The 27,528-nt window shown below is 43.9% G+C and overlaps 1 protein-coding gene across 1 annotated transcript in view; it reads right to left on the bottom strand.

The window, feature by feature from the left end:
* The window catches only part of LOC123721140, a 56,494-nt gene that overhangs the window by 4,006 nt on the left and 24,960 nt on the right, over positions 1-27,528 (bottom strand). Inside the window, exon 2 of the mRNA XM_045678680.1 lies at positions 11,446-11,578. Coding sequence (XP_045534636.1) covers positions 11,446-11,578 — 133 coding nt within the window. The remainder of the gene's footprint in view (positions 1-11,445; positions 11,579-27,528) is intronic.

The following is a 27,528-nucleotide window of genomic DNA, read 5'->3' as shown; positions in this document are numbered from 1 at the left end:
ATAAAGGGGCGGCGCCCCGCGCGCGCGCCAAGTTAAGTGATCACTTCGCAAAATCTACATTTTATGCAGTGGTGTGAGAGTGCGTGAGAATTCGACGAGTGCTGTGAAGGCGGCCCGACCCCTCGGCACTGCGGCCCCCGGACCCCGGCCCTTCGGTCCCACGCGCTGCTCCCGGAGCTCGCGCAGGTGTCGTCACTTCCACAGCGCTCCGAAGCACGTGCAACTCACGCAATGTGCGCTGAAAAAGTCGCAAACTGCTCGGGTCGCGCAGTGTCACGGGGGGGGGGCAGACGGTTGATGCGACAAACGAAACATATTATCAGGTACAAGTTGAAATATCTAGATAAATATATTAAATGCATTAATGATTTTCTTGAAAATAAATACATGAGTCATCATTTTATTGTTTAATTAAACAAAAAAAGGTAATCGTTATTTGCGTTAAATGCGTAAAATACAATAAGCGTCGGTTGCTGAAGAGATAAGCTTTGGACTTGTAATGGTCCCGGTTCAACCTTCGACACTTGTGTGTGACACCGGTGTGTTTATCAAATTGCCAATTTCATATCCTAAATTTATCTGCACATATTGGAGAATAAATTCAAACATATATGTGAATTCAACCCGCATTGGGCCAGTGTTACTTGCGTAGGCTCGAAGACCCTCAGTGGCAACGTGATATCGCTAATAGGTATATCATCGTTCGCTCATAAATTGTGCTTAGCTAATTAGTAGTTAGTGTACAAGTATAGGTAGCTAGCGTAGTTAGCTAATAGATAAAAACAATAATAGCTTGCGTTACACGACACGGCACAACGCGTTGCACGGCGCGGCGCGGTGTAGCGGGATGTTACGTGTTGCATGTCTGCATATACGACTACAAGTACACTATGAGCATGCACTAAAAGCTCACGGTTATGTGACGTTGTCATTTTGATTTGATTTTGTACTATATCCAGCGCTTGAGTTACGCAATAGTAATGATAATGACACTGGATATACTGGTGTCATAAATTAACTATCACGGCGGCCTTCTTGCAAAACTGAGTTTATCGAACTGAAGATTCCCGGTGTGGGTGAGGGCACGGGTTCGGGCAGTCTGGACCGGGTTCACATAGTATTACACATATAACTATACTAACTGTCACACGCGACTCCGTGCACGCGGAATATAAAAAAAAACTTAATTAGTAGTCTACGTGTTCTTCAAGACTGCTCTACATCTATGCAAAATTTAATAGAGATCCGTTGAACCGTTTTGTATATACTTTCTAACAAACAACCACTCACCCATCCATCCACCTAAATAGTTATAATATTAGTAAGATAATCATTATCATTGTCGTTATTCTCGTTTAGTACACTTTCATACATTAAGTTGTCCCTCACGCACACATACAGAGATATGATGTCGCGCACGTCTTCCCGCTGCCCGGTGTTGTGCATCAAATTTGTTCAACATGACAATGTTGTGATAGTGGTGGAGGGGGGGGGGGCAGCGCAAGCGGGGGCTGGGGCGGGGGCGGATGCACAATAGACCGACATCAAAGGGCTAAGTAATACTTGCACCGAAAGAATTCGCGATCGGCGCCCTGAGATAACGCCGCATTAAAAGGATAGGGAAATAAAGAAAGCGCGCGGGTCCCCCGAGACGAGCCGCTCCATAAATCGTCCCCATTTGGCTAACCCGCGAATCAAAGAGAGGTAATTCGCAATGTTTAAATCCAATTTGAAGGCGCAAGGGCCGCCCCCCCTTGTCCCGCGCCCACCCTAGGCCCTTGTTTATTCGTCCGTGCTTCCAAATTGAATCCTCGAACAAAAGGCTCCTTTAACAATTTATACAACTTTTAGAAACAATTTTGACCGGCATCTTTCGTACCTATGTGAGTACATCAAGACATATTATATTTATTTGTGTGTCATCGGACAGATGGCTCTGGCTGACTCTGCCTATGGCAAGAAGTGGTGTGCCAAACGTGCGCCCAACATGCGCCAAACGTGCGCCAAACGTGCAAAGCTATTCATCGTTTACAACAAAGTATCAAAGTCGAACGATTGCAATAAATGTGTGCAACATATCTAATATTTGTAAATTAAAGTAACGACAAAATGTTTATTATAATATTATATAAATCAAAAGGAGGCAATAGAAAGTTAACAACATTTGTGAGACGTGTCGCGCCATTCAATTTTTTTAGAGCTAAGTTGTAAAAGACATCGTCGGCGCGATTGTCCCGACATCTGCTCGGCCCAGTATATTCGGTACGCACGAGATCTCTCCTGTGCGGTGGCGCGACGTGCGCGGCCCGAGGCACTGGCACGCACTAGCGCCGCCGCCGCCCGCGAATGAGCCGTTACGGCTCAGTTGTCTGTACATTTGCGGTTGTAACTAATTACCAAGAAATAGTTAATTTATTCATTTTGTGACGAGCTACGGCTTCGGCTTCAATGCAGCTATTAGCGCGCAGTGACGGCGCAGTGGCGCAGTGGCGCAGTAGCTGGCGGTGCTCTCACTAACAAACAATAATAACATTTATATTGAAATCGATCAATGCGATTTTAATTTGCATTTTTGATTAAACCTTGTCTGATATAATTTGATTTGTTTTACAACTCACTCACGGGTCGTGTCGATTTTTTTATGCAAAATGTACAGCAAGTATTGGTGGTCTTAATTGACAGGAGTCGTCGAGAAGTCAACTACCGAAGATTGCGAATTATCTAATGAATGAAAATTATAACAAAACCTACCGGAGCGGGCGGTAGCGGCCCGCTCCGGCTTCGCTTGCAGCGGGCAAGGATATGTACTACGTGCGTACTAGAACTGATTTCGATCGCTTGACTGGAATAATGTAAACCGGGCATTAAGTGTTTCTATCAAGCGAGTGTCATCGCGCTCCCTTCCCTTTTCCCTGGCAACATTTAGCGGCCCAGCATTCGGCCAAACACAATGGCACAGAGATCACCGGCGACCGGTGACCGTCGGCATATGGGCACAAAATAAATCAGACGTAGGTGTCCTTGCCCCAGGCGACGCCAGAGTAACACCCTCTATAATATAATCGATATAGAGCCTAATCGTAAAACTATTCATTTTAACACAATAAAAATGGAAAGGTTCACAAATGACTATAGAATAAGTGTAGAGTTTCGTCTGTCGTACAAACTTTGGTATCGTTTCAACAAATCAATTGTTTATTTACCTATTTATGACATAATGCTATAATATGTTTCCGCTTGCCACCAAAGCACAAAGAGTGCAGCTCTACACGTGTCGTGCTGTCGCTTGACAGAGCGAGGTGTTCGGCGCCGGCGGTGCTGCGACAACACGCGCTCTGAAGTGAACGCTCTAGTCAGTCTCGTCCATCAAGTACACTTTGAAGTTGGAATTCGGATGCAAACAGCTGACGGCGGTCGGCGGAGGCTGCGCGGGCGGGGTGAGTGACCGCGGCCGGCTAATTGCGGCCCCCCGCGCCGCGCCCCCATACCCGCCTCCTCCCCGCTTGCCTGCGAGGTCGCGCGGACCTTTGCTGACGTCGGGCGACGTAATTTCGCCCTACATTCGAAAATCGATCCGGCGCTAAGCGACACAAGTTCATTTCCCGAGGCGGGCGGCGCTATGCTAGCTGCGGTCGAGTCTCCTTTGTCAAAACCCTCCTTCGATGTCTTCCACATCTATGTATCTACGTCTAGCAGATTTGGGACAACTTTCAGCAGCCACCTTTACAATTCCTTTTTGTAGTAGGTAAGGTAAGTAATGTGGCAAACGAGCAAGCGGCCGCCTGATCTTGCTAAATAACCTAATCTTTATTAAAAAACTGAGGACTGAGGCTCTAATGCATAACGCCATCAATTGGGTTGGGTGCCTTTAAGAAAAGATTTTGAAATGTTGATTGCATGGATTATACTTTACTATTTTAATGTAAAAAAATAAGATTTCTCACTAATTTAGAATTTCAAATCCTTCAATGACTGTTGTGTTTTGTGTCCATCTAATGTATGTAGGTACCCTATGACACTCCGAGGAAGAAGACAATTCAAATGACACCTCACTAGTCAAAATGGGTTCAGTCGTTTAGGTTCTAAGCCGTCACGTACGAATTTGCGTAAATACAAACCCACATAGAACCACTTAAACAAATCTTACATGACGGAACCTACAATAAAAAGGTATTTCCTCTTCTTATACGACCTCTGTCCCATTAGGAAGGGATAGGAAAGGTATTAGGAGTGACATCACCTCCGACACGCACACTCATTAGCCGAAAGACGGAATTAAGTACCTCTATTCTATAGGAATAAGCTCTATTAAATTGCATCGACACACACAACGATCGCATGTGTTGTACTTGTATGTATGTATGTAAACAAGCTACTGCGCCCGCGCCGCTCGATCCTTTGTCAACGGGACAACTTAGTCACGGGAGCGCACAGCGACGTGACACAAAGTAACGCGCAACTTTGAGGTATAAACGTAAGAAACATTTATGTCTTACAATGATATGTCACATGATAGGTGACGACTAGGTCATGTTCGAGAGGCATGAAACTGTCTTTTGACGACGATAATGTTTGCTGTACTACCCAACACTCCCTGGCACTGCCCGGCACTATCCTTTAATTTACATGTGTTTAAATTGACCTCCGCGGCGTGAGAGTGTCGCTGATCAAATTGGCAGCGCTGCATAGTGCGTGAAGACACTCGGCACCTACGGGCGGGCTGCGGGAGACGGGCGGGAGGGTCGCTCTCTCAAATTGTAATCAATGCGACATTGGCGTTGATAATTAGTCGACATTTGTAATAAATAAGCAATGCAAGTGCGGTGCGGCTGTGCGCCCGCCGGTGCGGTGCGGTGCGGGCCGGCGGCCGCAAATGTCAGGTGCGATGTTCGCGGTGCACCGCAGTTAAAGGTCACCCGAAATTAGAGTACAAACAAGAGGGCAACGGAGCGTGCGCCCCCTCCCAGCCTACGCCCCTTCCCCCGGCGCAGTGCGCACACCAACAATTACCGCGCTCAGCTCATTACCGCTCACCGCACCATTACCTACTTACCGCCGACGATTCAATACTAATTCTATTATAATATGATTGTAGGCACTGTAATGGCATAGACACATCGTCGGCTGGTGTTAGTGTGGAGACATTTCCGCGTCAGAAACAATAAGTACACCTGTCTCAACAAAACACAAATTAAATCATATTTGAATATTCCATTAAATATTGGGCACGAAAACGTTGTTAACGTTTATCTATCCTTAACGTTTAGTTATCCTAATTGGCATAATTCGGTTGTTGGTGGTGGGAGGGACGGAGGGGGGGGAGCGGAGGGGGGGCGACGCGTTCGATGTTGCGTTGCACATCACATGAACATCAATAGTGACATATTTATGTTGTTAAATAAAACAATTCCACATATTTAAAACATTTGGCGGCGCGAAACGTTGGCCAACAGTTACACCAGCGAATTGACAAACGCGCCGTGAAATGAATGACGGACACGACACGACACCGCACTCATAGAATTTAAATGATGGTTGCTTGCATTGGCCACAGCGAGTGTTGTGCAGTTGTTTGAGAAAACAGTCAATCTGCTCCCTGTGTGTTGGAGTGCTATCACCTAGACCTAGACTTTATGCATTGCCTTCTCATCCATTCCTGATAGGAAAAGGATGTGACGGCGAAGAGGACTATTTAGACTAGATAGTAGTGTCGTGAACCGCGGCCGGAGCGCAGAGTGCTCTATAATAAAGTTCGACTTAAGTATTTAAATTATTTAGCGTCAAACAAGATTACATACTTATTCACTACAATATTATCAATTTAAATTAAGTATAAAAATGATTGATTTTAAAGTTACTTTTTGATAGGTAAAAAAGTAACTTTAACCTATCAAGAAGTAACTTTAAAAACAATGTGTGTGTAACGCACTATAACATAGATTAAATAGTAAATGAGAAAATGGATTGAAATAATAAAACGTGATAATCCACAAAATTAGGTGAAAAAAAATTGTAAAAAAATCCTTGAAACACGAATCCAATCAATTATTTTGCTCATTGGATACCCGCCTTTTGTAACAAAACTGTAGGCTGGGAAAAATTATAATATTTTAAATTAATAAAATTTAAACTATTTAAGTCTCGCCTACACTTTAAAATGTATTCAAAACCTAAAAATACTAACAATCAACAAATAACTGACAAGGTTTTTCTTTTATTAGGTACCCAAGTAAAGTGATTCTTCATATGTATTTTAAAATGGCACTAAGACTACATCACTACGACATCAGGTAAAGTTTTAAGTTTATTTTTAAATAACGTGAGTGAAATATTAATCTTGGAAAAGACTTAATAAATGCTTGAAAAATAATTTATTTGGTAGCCATTATTTAAAGCTAAAGAGGCTCAGAATCAGTAAACATTTTGCGTTAGTGTAGGTGAATCTTGTAATATCTTACTTCTTACTAATATTATAAACTAGCTTTTACCCGCGACTCCGTCCGCGCGGAAGAAAAAATGCACACAAGATAAAAAAGTTCCTATGTCCGTCTCCTAGTTCTAAGCTAGCTCCCCATCAATTTTCAGCTAAATCAGTTTTACCGATCTTGAGTTATAAATAGTGTAACTAACACGACTTTCTTTTATATATATAGATAGATGCGAAAGTTTATTTGGTTTGAATTTTCCTATACCATAAGGTGGCAAACGAGCGATAGGCCATCTGAATTCACTGAAATAGTGAAGCGATCGCTGCCCATAAGTAATTTCAGATGCGTTGCCTACATCTAATAAACGAAGGGGGTGACGCACAGAAAGAAAATATTTCTCCTTTCTATGCATTCCCTCCTCCGTGAAATCCACTTTATGGGAAGTGGATTTCACCTGGATCCTATCCTTCGGTGGAAGGGTGGGAAGGGAAAGAAGACTAAAATTATTGCTTCCACTTTTCCCCTGTCTTCCGTGTGGTCGTGGCGTGTCGCTGGATGGATGGTTGTTTGTTAGAAGGTATCTCCGGAACGGCTCAGCGGATTTTGATGAAACTTGGCAAAGATATAAAACACAGTCTCGAGTAAGACACGAGATACTTTTCAACCTTTCATTTAAATTATGCGCAGACGAAGTCGCGAGCAATAGCTATTTCATTTATAATTTTTGGTAAAAAAATGATTTATCTGGATAATCAAGGACAGTATTAAGAGAACTCGAAACCAAGGTGCATGTATGCGTAGATGTATGAATGTAAAAGAAACGAGAGAGGTGTGTCAGGACCGCGCCAAATGGATGTCTGTGTCTGTGGTCTCTGCCTACCTCTCTGAGTTAAAAAATGTATAATGTGATGAAACTTTGAATTATTAATGCGGTACAATTTTTGGTGTTTGTTTACTATTTGTTGGTTGTTCAGCGATTATTCTAGGGATACTGTATTGCAGTTAGGATAGCAGTCTACTACTTCATTGATTACAATTTTATATAAAAAGGAGATAAAAATGTGGTATTTTCCGTTTTTAGTAGTTTTATGATGTAATAATTTATAACGTATATCTGGTGTTTGCTTAAAAGTTAGCCGAAAAAATAGCAGAAAATGTCGAGAGCAATCGCAATCTTATAATAGTCCGTTATTAAAGCTTCGGTTATAGTTGATTTTTGTAAGATAACTTTGAGAGCGGGCTTGCAACAGCTTCCCTACCGTGGCGAGGAGCTGCACGAGCGCCCTACAGTCGCAAAACATATTATGAGATAAAATAGTTACGCATTGTGTCTGAACTAGAGCGACCAGTCCTGGCTTCGCGCGGGTGGCAAAGCTTATATGTCTGATTTCTTTTCTGTCATATCAGTAGTGCCCTTCCCTTCTCGACGATGTCCTGTCTATTAATGAAATCTTCTTCTTCTTTATTTAATTTTTTTATTTATTTATCAGAATAATGTAGTGCATACAAATAAATAAATCAAATGCTCTGGAGATTACATGGACATTTATAACGTTTTTTTCTAGAGCAAAGAGTGGTTGTTGTAAGAAACCGTAAAATATAGACATATTTCATAGTAAATTATATTATGTTATAAACTAAAGGTGGACATGTATTTGTAGTAGGCCTAAATATTGAGATATACCAAGTGAATGTAGGTATGCTCGATAAACCAAAATTATATTAACTTTCACAATAAATTGGCAAATATTAGACTTTACCAGTAAATCTTAAGATAATTTATTGTGTTAATTTATTTCAATACTAGCTGGTACTTGATCATTACATTGACAGGAAGACTGCGTGTCTAATGCCACCTCATTCGACCGAATCGATTTAGTCTTTTCGCTCTAGGCCGTCACAAAAGATTTTTCATAGATAGAAACCCACAAACATTGAACTTATAAGCGCGAGAAAGTTTACCCTCTTGTTAGTCAGGTAAAAAGGAACTACTAGATATTAACTATTATGATGAAATAATATATGTAAGGAACATCACAATTAAAGAGACAATAAATATCTCCAAATAGCTCGCTTTTTAAAAGCATCAAATAATATACACTAGCATACAATTGGCTCCCAAAGAGAAAGTAATAAATAAAATTTTCGTCGTATCTTGGTAAAACTTAAATGAAGCTGAAAACATAGAATTGCAAACCTCATCTTTTTTTAATCCTTTGTCACGACTAGACAGTAAAAAAATTGGAGTAAAAATGATAATACGAAATAGGTATACTATATATTGTTCGGACCCGTGTTTTAATTGGCGATTGGTTGGCATTAGGGTCAGCGATGCAAATTGCAGCTCCTCACGGGAGGCTCTTGCCGCCGCCGCACCTCAGATACGGTAGAGCAGGTGCCAATTCAATCACACTCCTCCAACAACAACTCAAAGCCGCAACAAATTCAATATGTGATTGTAATGTAACAGCTGATTTATTGACTTTTATTTTCGTTACGTACAATTTCCTGTTAACCTTTATTATTTGAAATCAAAACTTTAAAGTCGTGTAGGTTTTTTTAATATTTACCTCGACTAGTAATTTACGGACTAAGGCCGTGCCAATGTGCAGTGTGAACAAATGCAGGGACGTGTCGTGTCGTAACGTAGCTTTTTCTTCTAATGAATAAACAGCGCCTGACCACGATTCATCTCACCAAGCGGTGATGTGGCCAAAATATGGCACGCACTAGTTTAGCAAGGGTCTAGTTCTTTTCTCTTGGAAGCACATCACATCGTACTTGGACGAAAAAGGACTTTTTCGAATCCCTCACTGTGCGGACAGTGAAAGAAGATTTACATCTATTTGTTCGAACGCGCGGAACATTCATTGCGAAAGTCTAAACGTCCGTGGGTAGATTGTTGATGCGGAATTATTTTGTGGAAATCAAATGCACACTACCCAAAATGCAGCTTGTAAAACACTGAGCTGTGGCTCACCTGACGCGGGCCGGCGACGCTTCAAAGCGGACACGCCGCGGCCGCCGGGGAACCCATTACATTACAAGACGGCACTTTGATAGAATAAATTGAATGGCGCTAGCCGGGGCCGGGCCGGGGTCTCTTCACTATACAATGCGGAGATGAAGTGCACTCGGGGCGTGTCAAAGGAATCGTTTTGCAGCGGGCATACAAAGGAGCGCGGCGAGTTAATGTCGTCGAGGGCTCGAGCTCGAGGGTCGCAACCCTTGCGCCACCTGACAACTTGTTGACGCGTCGCTTGTCGCGTGTCGCATGTCGCATGTCGCTCGGCGCTCGGCCGTCACTGCCGGATGTTTACGTTTTCCCGTTTGGTGAACGGCGACTGCGATGGCGACGGCGGCGGAGGCATATCCTCAGGGAGGCAACACAAAACTTTACTTACTGTTTTCGCGTGCGACCACTATACTTAGTAACGTTTGTATACGTTTATGTTTTACATATAGGCAACTGACACAATGCACTGTGTGGAGGGCGCGTTGGCGCGTGGGCACTACTGACCGTGGGCGGGCGGCGGGCGAGCGCACGGCCAGGCGAGCGGTGCGCGCAGGCGCAGCGAGCAGTCGAGGGGCTGGTCGCGCGGGTCGCGCAGTGCCAGCGCGGGCATGGCGCGGCCGCGGCCGCCGGAGCTGGGTCGCGCCGTCTCTCCGAACAGAGACGTCCGCCCGAGAAGCGCGCGAGCGAGGCACTGCCGCGCGGCCCGCGCTTTTTTCCGAAGTTTTTTTCGCGAGGTGCGAGGGCGGGGCCGCGCCGCCAATGGCGGGCCGCCGCCCACCGCCGCCGCCCGCCACCGCCCGCCGCACGGCCCACTGGCCCTCCCCCGCCACCCGATCTTATTTACGTGCCGTATATTAAAAGGGTTTTCCGCGGCCCGCTATGGATTTTCCTCGCGCTTTACATACGACCCCCTCCCCGCCCCCTCCCCCGGTGCCCGCTCGAGCACCTCCACACTCACAAACTGCTCTCACATTGAAATATCACCAACTGCGATATTTTTCTACAAACACTTGTTTGAGTATTTTAGATTTTAGTATATAATTTTTTTATTAAGTACAATAAAATGAACAGGTGAATTAATAAGGAGGTGTCAAACAAGATTCACATTTAAATCTGTACACGAGATATCAGCTGGAACAAATAAACCATTCGACACGCACACTCGCATACTTGGTGTAACACAGGTTAATTCCTTTGACAACTCAACCCCATCAAGTAGGTAAGTACCTATTGTATAATATTTTTCTAAGGTTGGTATTTCTACGTCCAGTCAAATTGAATTAAAAAAATAGTAGTAGGTATAGCTACAATGATTCAAATAAAGCTGAAAATTATAGAATTGTTCGAAACATAATGGTATGAGAATTCTGAAGCCTTCTCGAATGTTGTATGCGAATTTGTACCTTTTCAATTAAGACATGAAATTGACCTGACTATAGGTACCTAATTGACTAGATTGAAAATGGTTTAAATTGAGACGTCTTAAAATATAAAATATTTCGTGTGCTTTAGAATGTTTAAGTTACCGTGCTACTGCTTTCTAAACTGTGTCAGTGCGATTTGTGGTCACTCATTACGAAGGGACTGTACTTAATATCAAATGTTAACAAACAGTTACACAATAACTACAATGCAAACTCGCTGTCATTTGTTGAAGAGTTGTTAGAGAGATTTTCATTTAAACACAACTGTCGAGCTGGCTAGTATAAGACAGTGGCTCTCAGACGCACAAGTAGCAATGCGCAGCTGCGGCTGCGGCGGCCGCGCACTACTCCACTACCTACTCACCCTCTACTGCGAAACAAAAGTAACGTAAAACGTAAGTCGTTACGTTTGTCGATGAAAATAATACCTACATAATTGAACATGAAATCCGAAAAGGATAATTGTTGCGTTTAACTCGATATTGCTTTTATGATACTCAATGGTTCACTAAACCCAAACGTTTCCTTTATCTTATGATTCATCATCATGACGTCTGTAGTAGCAGTGGTGAGGTACCTGGTGACGAGGAGGCGGGCGCGGGCGCCGAGCAGTGGGCGCGCAGCAGCCGCCTCAGCCGCGCCGCCGGGTAGTGCAAACGGCGCAGCACCGCCGCCGGGCACTGCCCCCAGCCGCGAGACCCGCTCCCTCGCTGTAAAAAACATATCGCTTTTAATTTTAACACATTTTTTAATTTTATCGATCATGTAAACTAGAATCAAAAAGACACCGGCCAAAATCTGGGGGCGGTGACGGGAGCGGGGGCGGGGCATCTCCTTCAATAATGTATGCAAGTTTTCCGAGCGGTGTGTTTTTTTATCGAAGACGCGCGCCACATTAGAATTTCTAGGCGATAATATGAGTGTAGGCCGCGAGGGAAAGTCAACCTTACCGATCGAGCAGAGGGGCGAAAGTCGCGAGCGCGAGCCTGCCTGGGGCTGTACCAAAACCAACACTCAAACTTAAAAATAACGCAAATAATTTAAATTATGAGTACTTAACTCAGGGAGTCAAGCTTAAAAGATTGTATTCAGAGAGTGAATTCACTTTTTTAAAATGAATAATGGAGTAGCGCCCGATCACGAGCCCAAGCGGTGTGATGTGGCTTAAAGACAGTACGCGTTACTTTAGCAAGTTACTATTCACTATTCCTGCAGGCCCCTACGTCATATTTGTATGAAAACACTGATATCTGTGATTGTTAACAGTAGGTAGTAGACACCAGCAACAGTAACATCTGTTGCAAGAATTGTACGGCTCGCCCGGTGCAATACCACTTCTACACAAAAAACAGACGTGTAGAGGAAGAGTTTCGTCTAAAGAGTGTGTGTCCTATTCCCGTCAAGTGATGGTACGGGGACGTGGATTTAGCTGAGGAATGCGAAATATCATTTTTCTGTGCGTACCCTCCTCTGTCGATTAAAGGTAGGCAAAGCATCTGCAAGTGTCTATGGTAGCGTCACTCGATTGACACCTTATACCTACTATAAAAAAATATTTTCTACTCCTTTGTGGTACGCACAATTATTATACACAACACGCCGAACATCAACTATTCCTAAAATGATGGAGTCTTGTCGTATGTTAAAACTATCGATGGTAGAATGGGGATGGGGGAATTAACTCGTATAGTTCAACAAAATGCAACCTGAAAGACATCGTAACCTCACGACTAATTAAATGTCGGTCACCAGTTTTACAAACACGTACTAATTAATTAAGAAATTAAGAATGTATCTCAACTTGTCAACATGAACTTAAGATTAACTAAAATTACTTCTAATACTCAAACTTACTAGTTCTTTCTATGAAACGGTCTTAGAAAAAGTATCCGTGATGAGAAGTCGCAGGCGATTGCTAGTAATTTAAACACTTAATTGGTTTTCTATAAAATCTAAAGCGAATACGTCGGATTTCTTTTCTGTTATTACATTAGCAATACTACTTTGCGGTTCTATTTGTAAAGAGTTTGTATCACATGGCTTGGCAGCAAGTGGCGGCGAAAAAGAAGTCTCGAAAAGTGACTGTAAACGTTTTTATGAATGTGTTTAACGAGGAGCTGCGATGAAGGGAGAGTCGCCGGAGGCGGGCGGTCGCTATCGGTCCGCCGCAGGGCGCAGCAATCATCTCGGTCCGCCGCCGCCGTCGCTCGCCGCTTATCGATCATTCACAGCATCTCCATTGGAACCAAATGTGCATAAAATCGCATCGGACCTGAGTGTGCGGTCACAACACTGTCACAGCTGTCACACAGCGGCTGGCGGTCTGCACATCGACCTGCACTTCATTCTAAACAAGTGGCGCGCGGCTCGCCAACGACAGATCTACAAACAGTCAGCTCTCGCACCATCGTGTCTGTCTGTACTTATCACAACTTGGCATTAATAAAGTCATGAATCGATAAAAGAATACTTTAAACCTGTTATCCGAGTCCTAGCTCGGATGTGCAATTACGTTTTCCAACTATAATGCTAATGCTATTGTGTACTGGTCGTACTAATGCTATACTAAACACGAGGTCCGTTAACCGTTATCGTGTGGAGTAAAAACTGGTGCGAGTGGTGACAGCAGACTGACCTTTCCGCCGCCCGCGCCGCCGACCTTGACCGCCGCCTGCAGGCGCCGACTGTACACATCCTACGTAACTGTATTTGCTTCTGTGTGAAATAGCCCCACATAGCTAATGTGCAAGTTTGCAGTGTAATAGCCACTTAACTGTTATTTTTTTTGTCGAAGAGTGACAGCCAGTGCTCCCTTACTTTGTTATGTATAACATGAGAAGACCGGAGAAATAGATAACATGTAACAAAGCTAGTATATTTTGAAATTTAATTCTTTCTTCGCTCTCATGAGCGGAGCGAGAAAGGAATCCGATGAAACGTCTATTGACCGGTGTATGCAGTGAAGTTACGAGGTGGACCCCGACGATGAAGGCGCGACACTCTGGTCGAGACCATGCAGACCACACGTCACAAGTGGAAGTACTTCAGCATTTCATCGAACGAGTGTGATGCCGAAGGCCAAATTTTATTCGGCATTGCCTTCCCACCCTTTCCTATTAATGAAGGGATGCGAATGAGAAGTGAATGTAGGTACAGGAGAGAAAACATCCATTTTCTTCACATGCTCTCATCATACGTTAAATATCGGCAACGTATCCATCTGCCATCCATCTTTTTAACTTAAATTTAATTTGAGATGTAATTCACACACACACACACACATACACACGCACGTGTGTGTAGGCAGTCGCATCGATATTGTAACATTAGTGTTGGTGGCGGTTCGCTCCTTCGCCCTCTGGTGCTGTAAAAACATACGACCTCGGTGGCGCTGACGCGACGGTTACATTGTTTAGATCAGGAAGCGTTTGTTTCGGCGAATCTCGTTTATGGCCCGCTTGGAATTGATGTCACGTCCCCCGCGCCCGCGAACTCCGTTGCTAATTAATTCACCTCGTGCTGCTCTATCACCGCACCCCGTACCCGGCACCCCACACCCCGCACTAGCACTTAATCTCCCTCAGCCACTTGTAAAACTAAGTAGGATTGTTTACAGGCCACTGGAACTATTTTTTTATACTAAAGTTAGGTGACAAGATTTTAATATATTTGGGTTGCGATTGACGTTGTGATGACAGGAACGAGGGCGAGGACGCGGGCGCGGGGCGGGGGCTCGCTGGCAGGGTACCGCGAGGCCGGACGGGCAATAATGGAGATCGCATCGGTATGAGCGGCGCGTGCGGCATCACAATAGCGTCAAGCGCGGACGGGGCGCTTGCGGGTCGCGGGCGGCGCGGCGAGAGTTCGGAGAAGGAAGCTCCTCGGAACCGCACCTGGTCCGACCGGCGCGCCGTCGCACCTGACGATCGCCTATCTGCCTCTAAATACATTACTTTATTGATGATTCATGACTGATTAGAATATGCGTCGCGCGCACGTTCACGCTTACAGTGGGAACGGAATGATTTGTGTGCGTACGCCGGAGCGTCCGAGCCGGCGGCGCACTATGTCGCTCTACAGTCCGACCTAAGAATATTCACACAGGCTATTAAAATCTAAAATCAAAATTATTAATACGCACACTCGGTTCAAAAGATCGTAGCGGTGGTTATGCGTTAGCGAGCCACGCCTAACTGCGGCGCGGCCGTGCAGGCACCGACAGCAAAAACAAATTGTTGTTGTTGTGCATAGACCGAGAGATCGGTTAAAAAGGACAGCAAGGAGATCGACTGTCGCCTCGACCACAACAAGCAACACGGAGAAGGCGGAAGATGGCGCAGTCGAGGCGCACGTGCAGCTACAAGGACACCTCCCACGCCTCGCCAACTTTATTATAAGTACTTAATATGTAATTCAAGAAACGCAATCGATTAGTGGAATAGATCGTCGCGTCACTCGAGAGAACAATATTCAGTGAATGGAGGTGGCGGCGTATGCAAGTCAGGCGCGGCGCAGGTGCGCGGCGCGCGCATCGCATGCCAAGCGGCTCTCTAACCCCGCGCCCACCGCGCCCACCGCGCCCACCGCGCCCACCGCCGCGCTTAAAAAGTTAGTAAAGGTAAAACTATGAAAATGTTATACGAAAAAGCAAGTTTCTTCTTCAAAATTTCCTGTTTGACGTTTCTTCAAACGTAATGTTGTATAAACCAAATTAAAAAGTTAATATTATATGAAAGCATTGCGCAAAAAGCACAAAGCGTGAGAGGTTTAGTGCTATTTGAGGCAAGAAAAGAAAATAAAGCGCACGTGATCGCCGTCATGGATCTGTATCGAGTGAGTCGCGCTGATGACACCGCTCACTCCGCTCCCGTGGGAAGCTGCGCGGGCCGGCAGCCGGGCCAGGCCCAGCGCGGCCGCACGTCGTCTCCGTCGATGCCCGCGCGATAGCGATACGCCACCGCTGAAGTAAGCCATCGCGATGCCGGCGCGAAGCGTGTTCGTGGCACACTCGAGAACGCAGCCTGCGGCGGACCACATGCATAAGTGACAGTAACTGTTAACATTTGTACGTAAAGCACAAGACCGAAAAGTAGTGTCGGGACCCGATCTCAATTGCTCACTGACAGTGATGTCTCATCAAACAATTATCCGACATTTATAATCCTATAAACGGCAATGTTAAACTTTTTCCTTTCTAGAAATCACAATCAGTCTGCCCAATTTTTGATTTGCCGCCGGCACATCTTATCATGAATAATGAGGTACGAGTTTAATTTTTTACTCGACTGTCAAAGATGGTAATGTTTTACGCGCGAATGTAAGTCTTTATGTTGTGGGATTGTTTGTTAAGTATATTCCATTGTGTCGGCCTGAAATCTAATCGTCTGAACCCATTTTGACGAGTGCGATTTTATTACTTTAAAGACAAAAAAAGACATAATGGACGTGAGAAATTTAATTAAAAAAATTGATAAAACAAGCGAATTCAAATCTCACTCGCCAAAACTTTTTCATTGCTAAATACTTTTTTTCTATATTTTCAACTTTATTTCAAAATAAGAAAATGTTACAACAAACATAACAGTTTATTGAACATCAATTTAAAAAATATATTGTATTTTTGTTTTAAAACGCAACCGATAGGTGGTGCTATTAGAGTCAGTCGGATTTTTTTGTTATTCTAACTAACGATAGGTTATTAAAGTATGTAATTATTATTATCTTCCAGGCGGAGAGCGCCCGGCAGACTCAACCGGCAATTAAGCATTTAAAGCAGATAATGTGTCGGTGCACCTTTAGTAACGTCCTAATTAGATGCTAATTCGCTAAAACGGTTTCCGTGTCCCGCACACGTTATCGTCTCGATTTACTTATTTCGCGAACCGCCCGTAATTAATCTGACATAAATTTTGATCAGCGGCGCGCGACCCCATTGCCCGCGCCCCCCCACACACCCAGCACTCGTGTCACTGCCCCGACTGCCCCGGGCGAACGTGTCACTACCAGACAGCATCAGCTGCTGGTCACTGACTATGTGTTGCTGTGGAATACAAGTATTTCCTCATTCTTCCATCACGTCCTATTTTAAAGCTTTTATTGTAGTAGGAGGTGATCTCTGCCTGCACAATAATGTATTTTTGTAATGCACAATGCGCTCAGTCGATAGTCTTCTAAGAAGAAATGTCTGAAAAAACTTTAAAAATAAAAACATTTCTTTCTGTAGTGTTATCTAACTTTTGACTTCTGGTTCCTTTCACATTTATTCTTTGATTAAATAAGGTTGATAAAAACCTCGTCATCTCTAAGTGTGAATGTGCAATAATTGAATAATATTAGGTGCACAGTAAGTTTGCCAAACCCACTGGATGATTAAATTACAGTATGTGGACGCAACATCAGATATTAATGAAATAAAAATTAAATTAGGACTTTTTCGTCTAATTTTTTCTTGTGACCCTTTTCATGATCATACTTTAGTAATGCGAAATACGTATACTTGTAAACAAAGTCATTTAATGGTTTTTATTTAAAAATTAATTTTAGTAGTTTAATAGATAATACGATTTTGAAAATGTACTACTATGTTATGATGGTAAGTACAAACGCATGAAGACGGAATTTGCGGCGGAGGTACAAGGTTCAAACTGGAGATGCCGTCAGGCCTACCGCCGCGCGCCGGCCGGGGGCGAGGCGGCATGGCGGTCGCGGGAGGGGAATCGGATAAAAAAGCGTGAAGTAATTGCGATAGCGGCCAAAAAACGGCGATAATGAACGCATTAAGCGACGGCCGGCGGCGGCAGTAATTTATGCACGGCGAGGGGCGAGGGCGGGGGCGCGGGCTGGCGATGGATTTGGCACACATCGGTCGCAGCCGCGTCGCAGGCTTCGTCGCGAGGTTTGATCGATCTTTTGCTAATTACCTGACTGACAAGAGGATAATGTTATTCATGCGTCTGTAATTATGTACTTGAGTTTGTATTTATTTGTGAATTAATTAAAGCGGTCCAGAGACTAAACGATTGCACCGATTTTGAAGAATGAAGTGTCGTTTTGTAGTATTTTCCCGCGGACTATCATTGGGTATACATTAAATTGGCACAAAACACAAGCACTAGACGAAAGAATTAGGTACACTTCTACATTAGAGAAATACAAGTTAGAACCTCAGTTGCCATTACTTTTTTATTTACATTGCTAAATAATGTTTTCGAGTATATAGTAAAATGAGAAAGTGGATGTTACATATAACATTACAGTTTATTAAATTTGAATTAAAAAAATTAAAATCTTTGTTTAAAAATGCATAAAATAAATGGCGTTATTTCGTCCTTTAAAATTTGACTCGATCGGGTTTTTGTATTTTTATTAAGTTGTGAATAGATTACTTTCCTTTTTATTAATGCACATTAAACTATAACAAATCAGAAAATATTATAAAAGCTAAAAAGCTTGATAAAAGTAAGTTTGTGAGACATGTTAATTAACATAAGCTGGTGCTCGCGACTTCGTCAGCGCGGAATTATTGTAGAAACAGTAGCCAATAATATAATACATATATATGTTCTCGCGTGCGACAGCTATTTTACCTTCAAAATCAGTCTAGTTGATGTTCCTGAGATTATAAACGTGAGCTCGCAGACAAACAAAAAGACAATTTTTTTTAAATGGTTTTGCGTTATCAGCACCGCAACAACATCATGTGAATACATGATGAGAAATACAAACGAAGAAGTTCAAAGATATGAGTGAAGTCAACCAACCAGCACTGGGCCAACGTGGTTGACTATGGCCTAGACACCCCTAACTTGTGTAGGTACTTCCTGATGAGTTTTAAACTGTTAAAGTAAACGCGCTGTATTTTAACGAACGTTAAACTTATCTATTATCTTTCTTTGATTTAAACAATGCAATATACTTGTTGTATGATTTTTGGCGAGATTGTTGCGCAGCGCATTGTATGCAGATGCACGACACAAGGCGACACCTCTCGGCCATTAGCGCGGCCGCGGCGGCGCAGACAATATTCAAATATCATCATTTTGTGCCGCGCATAATATACTTACGTTAATATTTATAAAAGAGCTCTGGAAAGACTAGGGAAATGGCAAGTTGTGCGGTTTTAAAATTAGTCTTAAGTCCTAAAATATGACATCCATTGCCATGGCCAAAGGGAGAGCAAAGCGGACTTGTGCAGGCCGCTCCGTTCTTTCTGCTCGATCGCTCGGCTACCCAGCTTGCTGTCCACCCCAGTTATACAAAGTGGTCATAATGGTGGCGTGAGCGTGCGCGTTGGCCGGTCGTATTCGTAATTGACCACGAGTTTTGCAATAAACGATATCAGATATTCGCATAAACAAAGCAACACCTCGATCTATTAAAATTATCATTTCTCGCGCGAAATACGAAAAATTGATAAGGTGCATTTATATTCGCGCACCATGAGCGGTGTCGGCCCGCGTCGTCGGTGCCAATTACTGCGCATGCGATACCGCTAACGAGGTGATGCTATCTGCCTGCGCCTGCGCCGCGCCCGCCCCCGCCCGCCCCGCGCCCGCCCCGCGCTGCGCAGCGCATTCAAATGCCCACCCCCGCCCCCGCCCCGCACCCCGCCGGCACGCGCCCGCGGTCACTTTGCATGACGGCGTGAATTACGCGAGCGCAGGTCGCTATTGTTCGCGGGCGCACCATGGACCGGCCGCCGCACGACAACGCAGCCTCACGCCGCCGCCGATGCGCCAAATAAGCGGAGCATTGTAGCCGCTGTGGAATATTTCAGGCAGATGTCGCGATAGTGGGAACGCGGATTGTGCGACGACGGCGCGATAAGGTGCTATCGCGACAGCAGGAAGAGCGCGCGGTCGCGGCTATGAATCAGCGCTGGCCGCAGTAACTAGCTCCGCGCTGCCAGTGGCCTCTTCACACCGGCTACTTGCCGACACCCGCACATTGTATTGTCGCGGTCAACCAAGCTAAGTACAGGTACGGCTTGAGTGCTGTCGTTATGTAGATTTACGGCGGAAACAAGAAATGAATATTGGAGTAGATTTTACCGCGATGCATCAGCCGAACGTCTTTAATATCCGTATAGTTCAGGAATGCTCAGCAGAGGTGAGCACCGGCCTTAGACTTCAATAGATGCATAACGAGTTTTTCTGTTATTTCTTATTATACTTGTCAGCTAGACAGCTGTGAATTAATTGACTCCGACTACAAAGATAACGGACAAGAATACCTAATATTTTTTGCGGTTTTTTTTGCAGACCTTTTCTAAGATGTTTACACTAAGGGACTCCTTAAGCATTTCTTATTCAAGTTCAATATGAACGTATCTCACATACAATAATGCTGTATTCAGCTGACTCCAAGCAGGACTTAACGACAGCAGAAGCCGGCGAAGTGCGCGGGGGGTAAGCGGGGCGGGGTGTGCGGTAAGAGCGCGGCTCCCACGGCAGCGGCCTCTTTGAATGATTCGCGCGAGGTCACTAGATTTATGGCGCCTAACCACAGAGCGGCGCCGACAATTAACGGATTTGCGTAAGGCGTCCTCCTCGCCTCGAGCATCTGCAGAGGCGGTGACGCGGCAGCGGCCGACAACGCGGCACCACAACCATTCCAACTGTCTTGATGACAATAAACACCCCCTAGATTTAGTCAATTATATTTTCAAAATGAAACATTGGTAAACAATAGCACAATGTAGATATTAACTAGATATTACATTTTAATATTTAAATCACAAACGTTACCGAATAAAGACAAGGTCACGGTAAAGTCAAGGCAGTGCTATAGGTACATTGAGTTGTCAGGAAAATCCACTGATTTTTAAAGAGAATTTAAACTCCGTTCTTTAAAGAAATATATATTTATAAAATTAAACAAGTACCATTTTGTTCCACGACCTCATGGTCGTCTTATGAGTTTTAATATGAACCAATGAGTGAGAGAACCCTTGAGCTGTTCACCAGAGACAACTTATATCTTATTATTCTTATTTGCTTCTGTGGCATATTGCCCTTATAGTAAAGGGCGGCAGGAATGCATATAACACTTTTTTATTTTCCTTTCTATTCTAAGGCGTGTGAAACTTATAAAATCTAACGAATTAAAACCAAACTTTTTTCCAAATATGGCTAAAGTTATGTTCTTTTAGAATAAGTACACATGTCGAGTGTTTTCAATAATTTTAATCTATTCAGGGCTCTTCTCCAATACCTAACTTTCCGGACAACCTATTACACACAAATATGTATGTATCCTCAGACACAGTGCCTAGAAAGGCATATTATATGCGGGCGCGATATGCACAAGAGGCAATAGGCGCAGTGTGTCGGCGGCGGACGGTGCGGCGCGACAATTGTGTAATTGCGCTGGCAGCGGGGCAGCGTGAGAACCGCCGCACGCCGCACGCCGCGCGCTGCGCTGATGACGCTCACCGACGAACACCACTTAATGGAAACGAATTATTATTGAATTAGGCTCAGCTACCATGACGCACAAATACGAGGCAATCATGTTAAATTCTGTTTCATATGGACTTTTACAATGCCATTTCGTATTCTTAATAAAAAGAACTGAACAAGAGATATTTAATAAGCCCCGGGGCCGGAAAGTAGCCGGGGTACAGCTTAGGCGTCCTCATAGCAGTAACTTTTTTTTATAAGAGAAGGGGGCAAACGAACAACGGATCGCCTAAAATTATTTGATCCGACTAAGGTTGCCAGGTCGCCAAACCTGCTAGCCGGGCAGACCAGCCAGTTTAGCCAGACATTTGGGTAGAAAGGTCGGACACCCTATATTATTTAGGATTTTGTCTCAGTATTAATAGGTACACTCTCGTTTGGGAAATGTAAAACGCCTAACAAAAGCCGGAAAACCGTTTATTTTGGCCGGACACGCAATCAAAAAGCCTATCTACATATGTCGTAACTAAGATCACAATACCTGTAACCGAACAAATGTATAGATTTAGGTGTACATGAGAAAGAGATGTGCCAGGATCGCGCCATATTGTCTGTTCCTATGTGCAGTCTCTGCCTATACCACTGTTTTACGGGCGTATGAGCCTACACATGACAAATTGCATCGGCTTCCTTTAACTAAAATTCCTATTGCCTTTTCTATTCCATCACATATGTATCAGAGTGAGCCGTTTAAAGCATATTTTGCAATTAAGCAAATTACTACAGACTAGGCGGCCTCCTCAGCTGGACGATTGCTGGTTTAACTCGGGACTGCACACCGCATTGCACCGCAACATAACCTGTTCTAATAATATTATTGAACATCCCATAACTTATTTAGTCGTCAACAATTATTACAAAAAAAATATTTGTTGAAAGATGAACAAGCACTTTTTACAAAGTAGGTATAAAGGTGATAAGTAAACAGGGAGCTAATAACAGGTCCTCTCGACAACCGTTATTATTAATCTTAATGGTAAATATCAAGTTCAATAACTCATTTCATTTCTTCGAATATTGTGATATAGGTATTAAACGCATTGCTGTGAGTAGTGCACAGCCGCACAGCCGCACAGCCGGCGTCCTCTGCGGTAGTGCAACAACGTCGACAACACTTGACGTTTGATCAATATTGTATTAAGATACGCTGAGCCAGCGCGGCCGCAATGCAATGCGAGGTTTGCTGCCGTTGATTTTTTGTAATATCTCGGGAATTTTTACGCTCATTCCGAGGAAGAAAAGAACCCGCTTCGTAAGTTCCAACATAAAAACATTAAAATGGCGACGGCGTTAATGTTGCAAGAGAACGAGTGAAGGCGCATGCGAAATCGATTGCGGAGCGCAGCGCGCCGCGTCTCGATCGGCGACGCGGCGGCGCGCGCGCGCAATCAAATCTGCATCGGCTCGCCGCACCGCGACGGAATCGCATAAAGATAAAATGGCTATAAAAGGATAATGAAATTACGCTGTTATTGCCGTGCAGAAAAAAGTAAAATGTACAGAGAGAGCGCGGGCGGGCCGGGGAGAGGCGCGAGTGCGCGGGGTAGCGGGGCGCGGGGCAGATGGCTTTATAATGACGCGCCGCAGGTGAGTGTCGCGTGGACGCGGGAACACTCATTTACGATTTCACACGTGCGCCCGCTCAACAGCTCCTGCTCGGCGGGCACGGCGGGGCACGGCGGGGGCACGGTGGGGACACGGCGGGGGCGACCGTGCAGTTTCCGTGATGTACGTGAAAATTTATTAAAAGCCCGATTTGTCTCAGATTGAAATGAACAAATTTACTGATATTATAAAAGCGAAAGTTTGTAGCTTTGTGTTAGCTAAACGAGACGTCATTCTCGCTTGCTCGGGTTGACGGCACGCGTTTCCTCGCGGCTATCGCAAAGCGAGGCGGTGGCCGCCGCCGGCCGCCCCAAGTCGATTAGTGGTGGACAAATGTGCGTTAACCTTTAGTAGGTAACTAGGAATATATTACAAGTAGTATCATGTAATTACCGTCTGTTGCATTTAGCAAATGATACGGTTAAGAAATCTAGCTTCTATAATCGTTTCCTACTTGTAGAAAATTGTAGTCGGTCCCGTCCCCCTCCCTCACTGTACGTGTGCAGCTTTTTTTTCGCCTCACCAAGTTTTGCTATTAAGAGAAATTGAAGGTCGTCATCGAATTTACTACGCAAATCCGAAGAAAACATTATGTAGCAGGTTTACACTTTAACTAGTTCAAAGTTCTGCATTTTTCATGCAGAGTTTTATTTACGTTGATTTACAATGAGATAGAAGTGAGTCTGGGCGATGTGTCCACTCGTTTGAGTCGAACTCGATTAAGATAAAACGAAAAGTGATGATACTAATAACTTCCTCATGATGTGGAAACAATAGGTACCTATAGATATTTTTATGAAAATGTTTAGATACATAATGAACAGTAAACCAAAATAAGGATTTAGTAATTTTTTTAACAATATTAATCTCCGCATCCGCAGAGCCGAGGGATTTAACTAAACTAAGAAAACCTTCGGTACAACCCTTGTTTAAACTCTGCAAAGGTTTCATATGTCCTACTCAGAAGTGACGCCGGAGCAAGTCACGACACTGCACGACACGGCACGACACGACACATTAGTGTGCACGTTGACCTTAACAACAGTAAGCACAACACCTTATCTTTTACCAATAGGCGTCAGGTGGCACAACACGTACTGTGTTGACGGTCCGCCATCCTATGCGTCCTGACGTGAGTCACCGCGCGCCAGATGTGGCGGCGAGGGCGCGGGGCGCGGCGCGCGGCGCGCGGCGGGTCATAATTGTCCGGGAACGTTTAGGATATTTATCTTGTTAAAGGGCCGCGGCTGCGGGCGCAGGGCTGCGCGTGGCTTGTGTGTCGAGGTCGAGGTGCAAGTGAACATTCACATACGATTTGTTTATCATCAGGAGTCGCCGGCAACTTCATCAGTATGTATGATAGGTACACCAGCTTAATAATCTACTTTCCATAAAAAACCGTTTCTTTCAAAATCAAACACGGGCTTGCGGAAAAGGAGACAAAAAATTTTAAATATATATTTTTTTTGTATGTGGTATGTAATGCGAATATATCGTGTGTACGAAATATGAATATTATGAACTAGCGGCCCGTTAATATCAGATGTAGCCCGGCGGCGCTACGGAATATTTTGCTTTTGAGGTCCTTCGTTGAAACATATTAGTTATTCCTCTAAATGAGTTAGTGTACGTTGTTAAATTTTTGCTGTAAACGGTTGTAAAATCAAGACGAAATTAATTTATATTACGGAGATATCCGGGGAGTTGTTTTCTTACATGTTATTGTAAAAGGCTACAGGGTTGACAATGTTATGTTAAAATATATGTAGCCATCACTGGCACGCAATGCAGCGGCCGCGCGATCCAGCCCTGACGCCCGCATCCCGCGCACCGGGTATTGGGTACGCAGTTTAATTTCTGTCGTGTGTCAACAGCTCGAAGTGCCCGCCGCGCCTGTCCCGTCGCCCGATGACTGTGAGCTCTATGGCGGCGACGTTAAAGCTTTGCGGCGAGCACGAATAAACTTGTCGATTCTTACAACCCTTTCCTGTGAAATATGATAGCCGCTCGCTAGGGCCGGGGTGTTTTATAGCGGGGGAGGTCGAAGGAGCTACCGCGTCAGGTACTGTGTCGCATACTTCTTAAAATCTACCGAAAATGCAGCGATAGGTCCATTTGTCAACTGGCATTGTCTTTCATGAATTCCGTGCCACTCATGGTAAAGGTATTGGGGGATGCAGGGGGCAACAGTGGTGGAACAGTCAGGAGAGATGGCAAAAGCGGTCGAGGCAGCAGAGGTGTGCAGATAGCCAAGATAGCCGGGGAGGCAGAGGCATCCGAGAAGGCGGAGGTTGTTTGGGCGAGAAGCTCGCGTACATTAATCCCGCATCAATATCCGGTGACAGCGGATCGCATCTCACTGGGGTAAAATGTTTTTTCCTTTAATGTTATTCGATCACCTCACCCTTCAATATTCGTTCCTCACTCGTCCAAACAATCTCAATGTTTACCCTTTTCATTGGACAGTTACGAGTGACTTTGCCATTGTCCGTATAACAAAGTCATTTACGTTAATAACTTATAACTACATATTTAAACTAGTAGCCGTCGTACATTATTATATATTTTACTATAATTCAAAACCAAAGAATTTTGTTTATATCAAAATGATCTTTATGCACTTCCGCGCATTATTAACTGTTTCTATCAAGTTCATCCATTGGCGTAAAGTACAAAGTTTTTGTTTCCGTATTTATACAATGACTAGTTGTCGGCCGCGACTCCGTCCACGAGGAGCTAAAAAAAACTTGATTAGTAGCTTATGTATTCTTCCAGACTATGTTCTACAACTACGTAAAATTTCAGCGAGATCGGTTTAGTCGTTCTGGAGATACGTAATAAGAAACATCCATTTAAAGTTTAACATGTATAATATTAGTTCCATCTGTTGCACGAGTGTCGGCCCGCCCTGTGCAATACCACGACAACACAGAACACAGGCCTAATTTTGGTCCCCTTTCCCTTCCTACCCTTTTCTAATAAGGAGAGGCTGAAAAGGGAAAGTGGATATGACGCAGGAGGGGACGCAGAGGAAGAGGCTGTATCCTTTTTCTGTAGTTGCCTACCTTTTGTTGAAAGGTAGGCAACGCATCTACAATTGCGGATGTCGATGGATAGCGGTCGCTTCGCTATATCGACGTATTCAGGTAGCCGCTTGTACGTTTGCTACTTTATGATATAAAAAATATAAGTTGATTTACAATACACTTGAAGGTATGGCTGTTTCGCTTTTATTGTAAACAAAATTGAAATATACATATCGACGCTGGAAAGAATAAACGCTGTAACCCTTGAAATCGCGAATATGTTTTTCACACGTTAATAATTTCAACCATTATCAAACGATAATGATTTTATTATAGGTTAGCACAAACTACACAACATTGCTAAATACCGCATGCTTGTAGACGTATCAGCTCACGAGTTATCATTTTTTGGCTCTCCTGTAAAGTTCATACTTTCGGGGTTACAGCGTTTACGCTTTCCAGCGTCGATATATGTACAGAACTGATTACATCACTGCACAGAGGTAGCGTTGCCCAGTTGTTTATCACCGTTTTTGATGGAACCGGATCGTAATTTACACGTCGCGTCTGAATCAATTCCATTGCGTATTAATGAGTTATTCGATTTTGTCGAACGCTCTTATCTGAATAGTGTGTTCTTACTTATTCCAGTTCAGTTGGCCTTGTTGCGGACCTTTTTGCTATTTTGATAGCTTATGTAGTTTTCTATTATTGACAATCACATATATTTGTTTTCTTGACGTTTGGCTGTCGATTAACCTTTTTCTTTCTATTTCTTAATTATGATGGTGCGAAGTAGCAAGCGCCTTAGCCGCAGCTGCAGTGTCAGCAACAGCTTGAAGCAGGCTACTCTGATCAAGCTCCGTGGAAATGAGCGGTCGTGTTAGCTCGGCCGCCTCGGACGCTTTAGTGACGTTTAAAAGTTGTGTCTGAAGAACAAAACGGTTAATAGGGGATGCAGTTGACCCAGTGGCCGGCAGAGGTGCCTGGTGGCCGGGAGGCGGAACGACTAATTGCTCGCGCCCTACTGCGGAGATGCCTCTAAAAAAGTAGTGAAAGTGAAAGCAAATATGTACTACGAAATGAATGAATAAGTAAAGCTACGTAGTGAAAAATAGGTACGCTGGAAACTTACGGGTGAAGGACCAAAATGAAGTGAACAAAATGAAATGACCAAACCAATTACTCTGCAAATGACTATATTTAAATAAATTACAAATAATTAAGAAATAGAAAGAAAAAGGGTAATCGACAGCCAAACGTCAAGAAAATAAATGTATATAAATTGTCAATAATAGAAAACTACATAAGCTATCAAAATAGCAAAAAGGTCCGCAACAGGCCTAATACAAATATTTGTGACAATCGCCTACGTCTTAATCATTGTCAACTGTGTCAAAATTTGTATGACATTTTGGTATACTTTATGGGCGATAGGGGGCGCTGCACAAATGTTAATACCAATTTTGTCGGTGACGCTATGATAGCGCTTATCACAAATATTCCTGCTAGACACACTGATCTGTTTCATTTCGTGTTACTTTGTCCTCTTTTATAATTTTAATTTAA

This window comes from Papilio machaon, chromosome 7, assembly GCF_912999745.1.
Source record: "Papilio machaon chromosome 7, ilPapMach1.1, whole genome shotgun sequence".
In the NCBI taxonomy this organism is placed as follows: domain Eukaryota; kingdom Metazoa; phylum Arthropoda; class Insecta; order Lepidoptera; family Papilionidae; genus Papilio; species Papilio machaon.
Note: the sequence above shows the minus strand (reverse complement) of the source record. Positions and strands in the feature narration are given on the sequence as shown.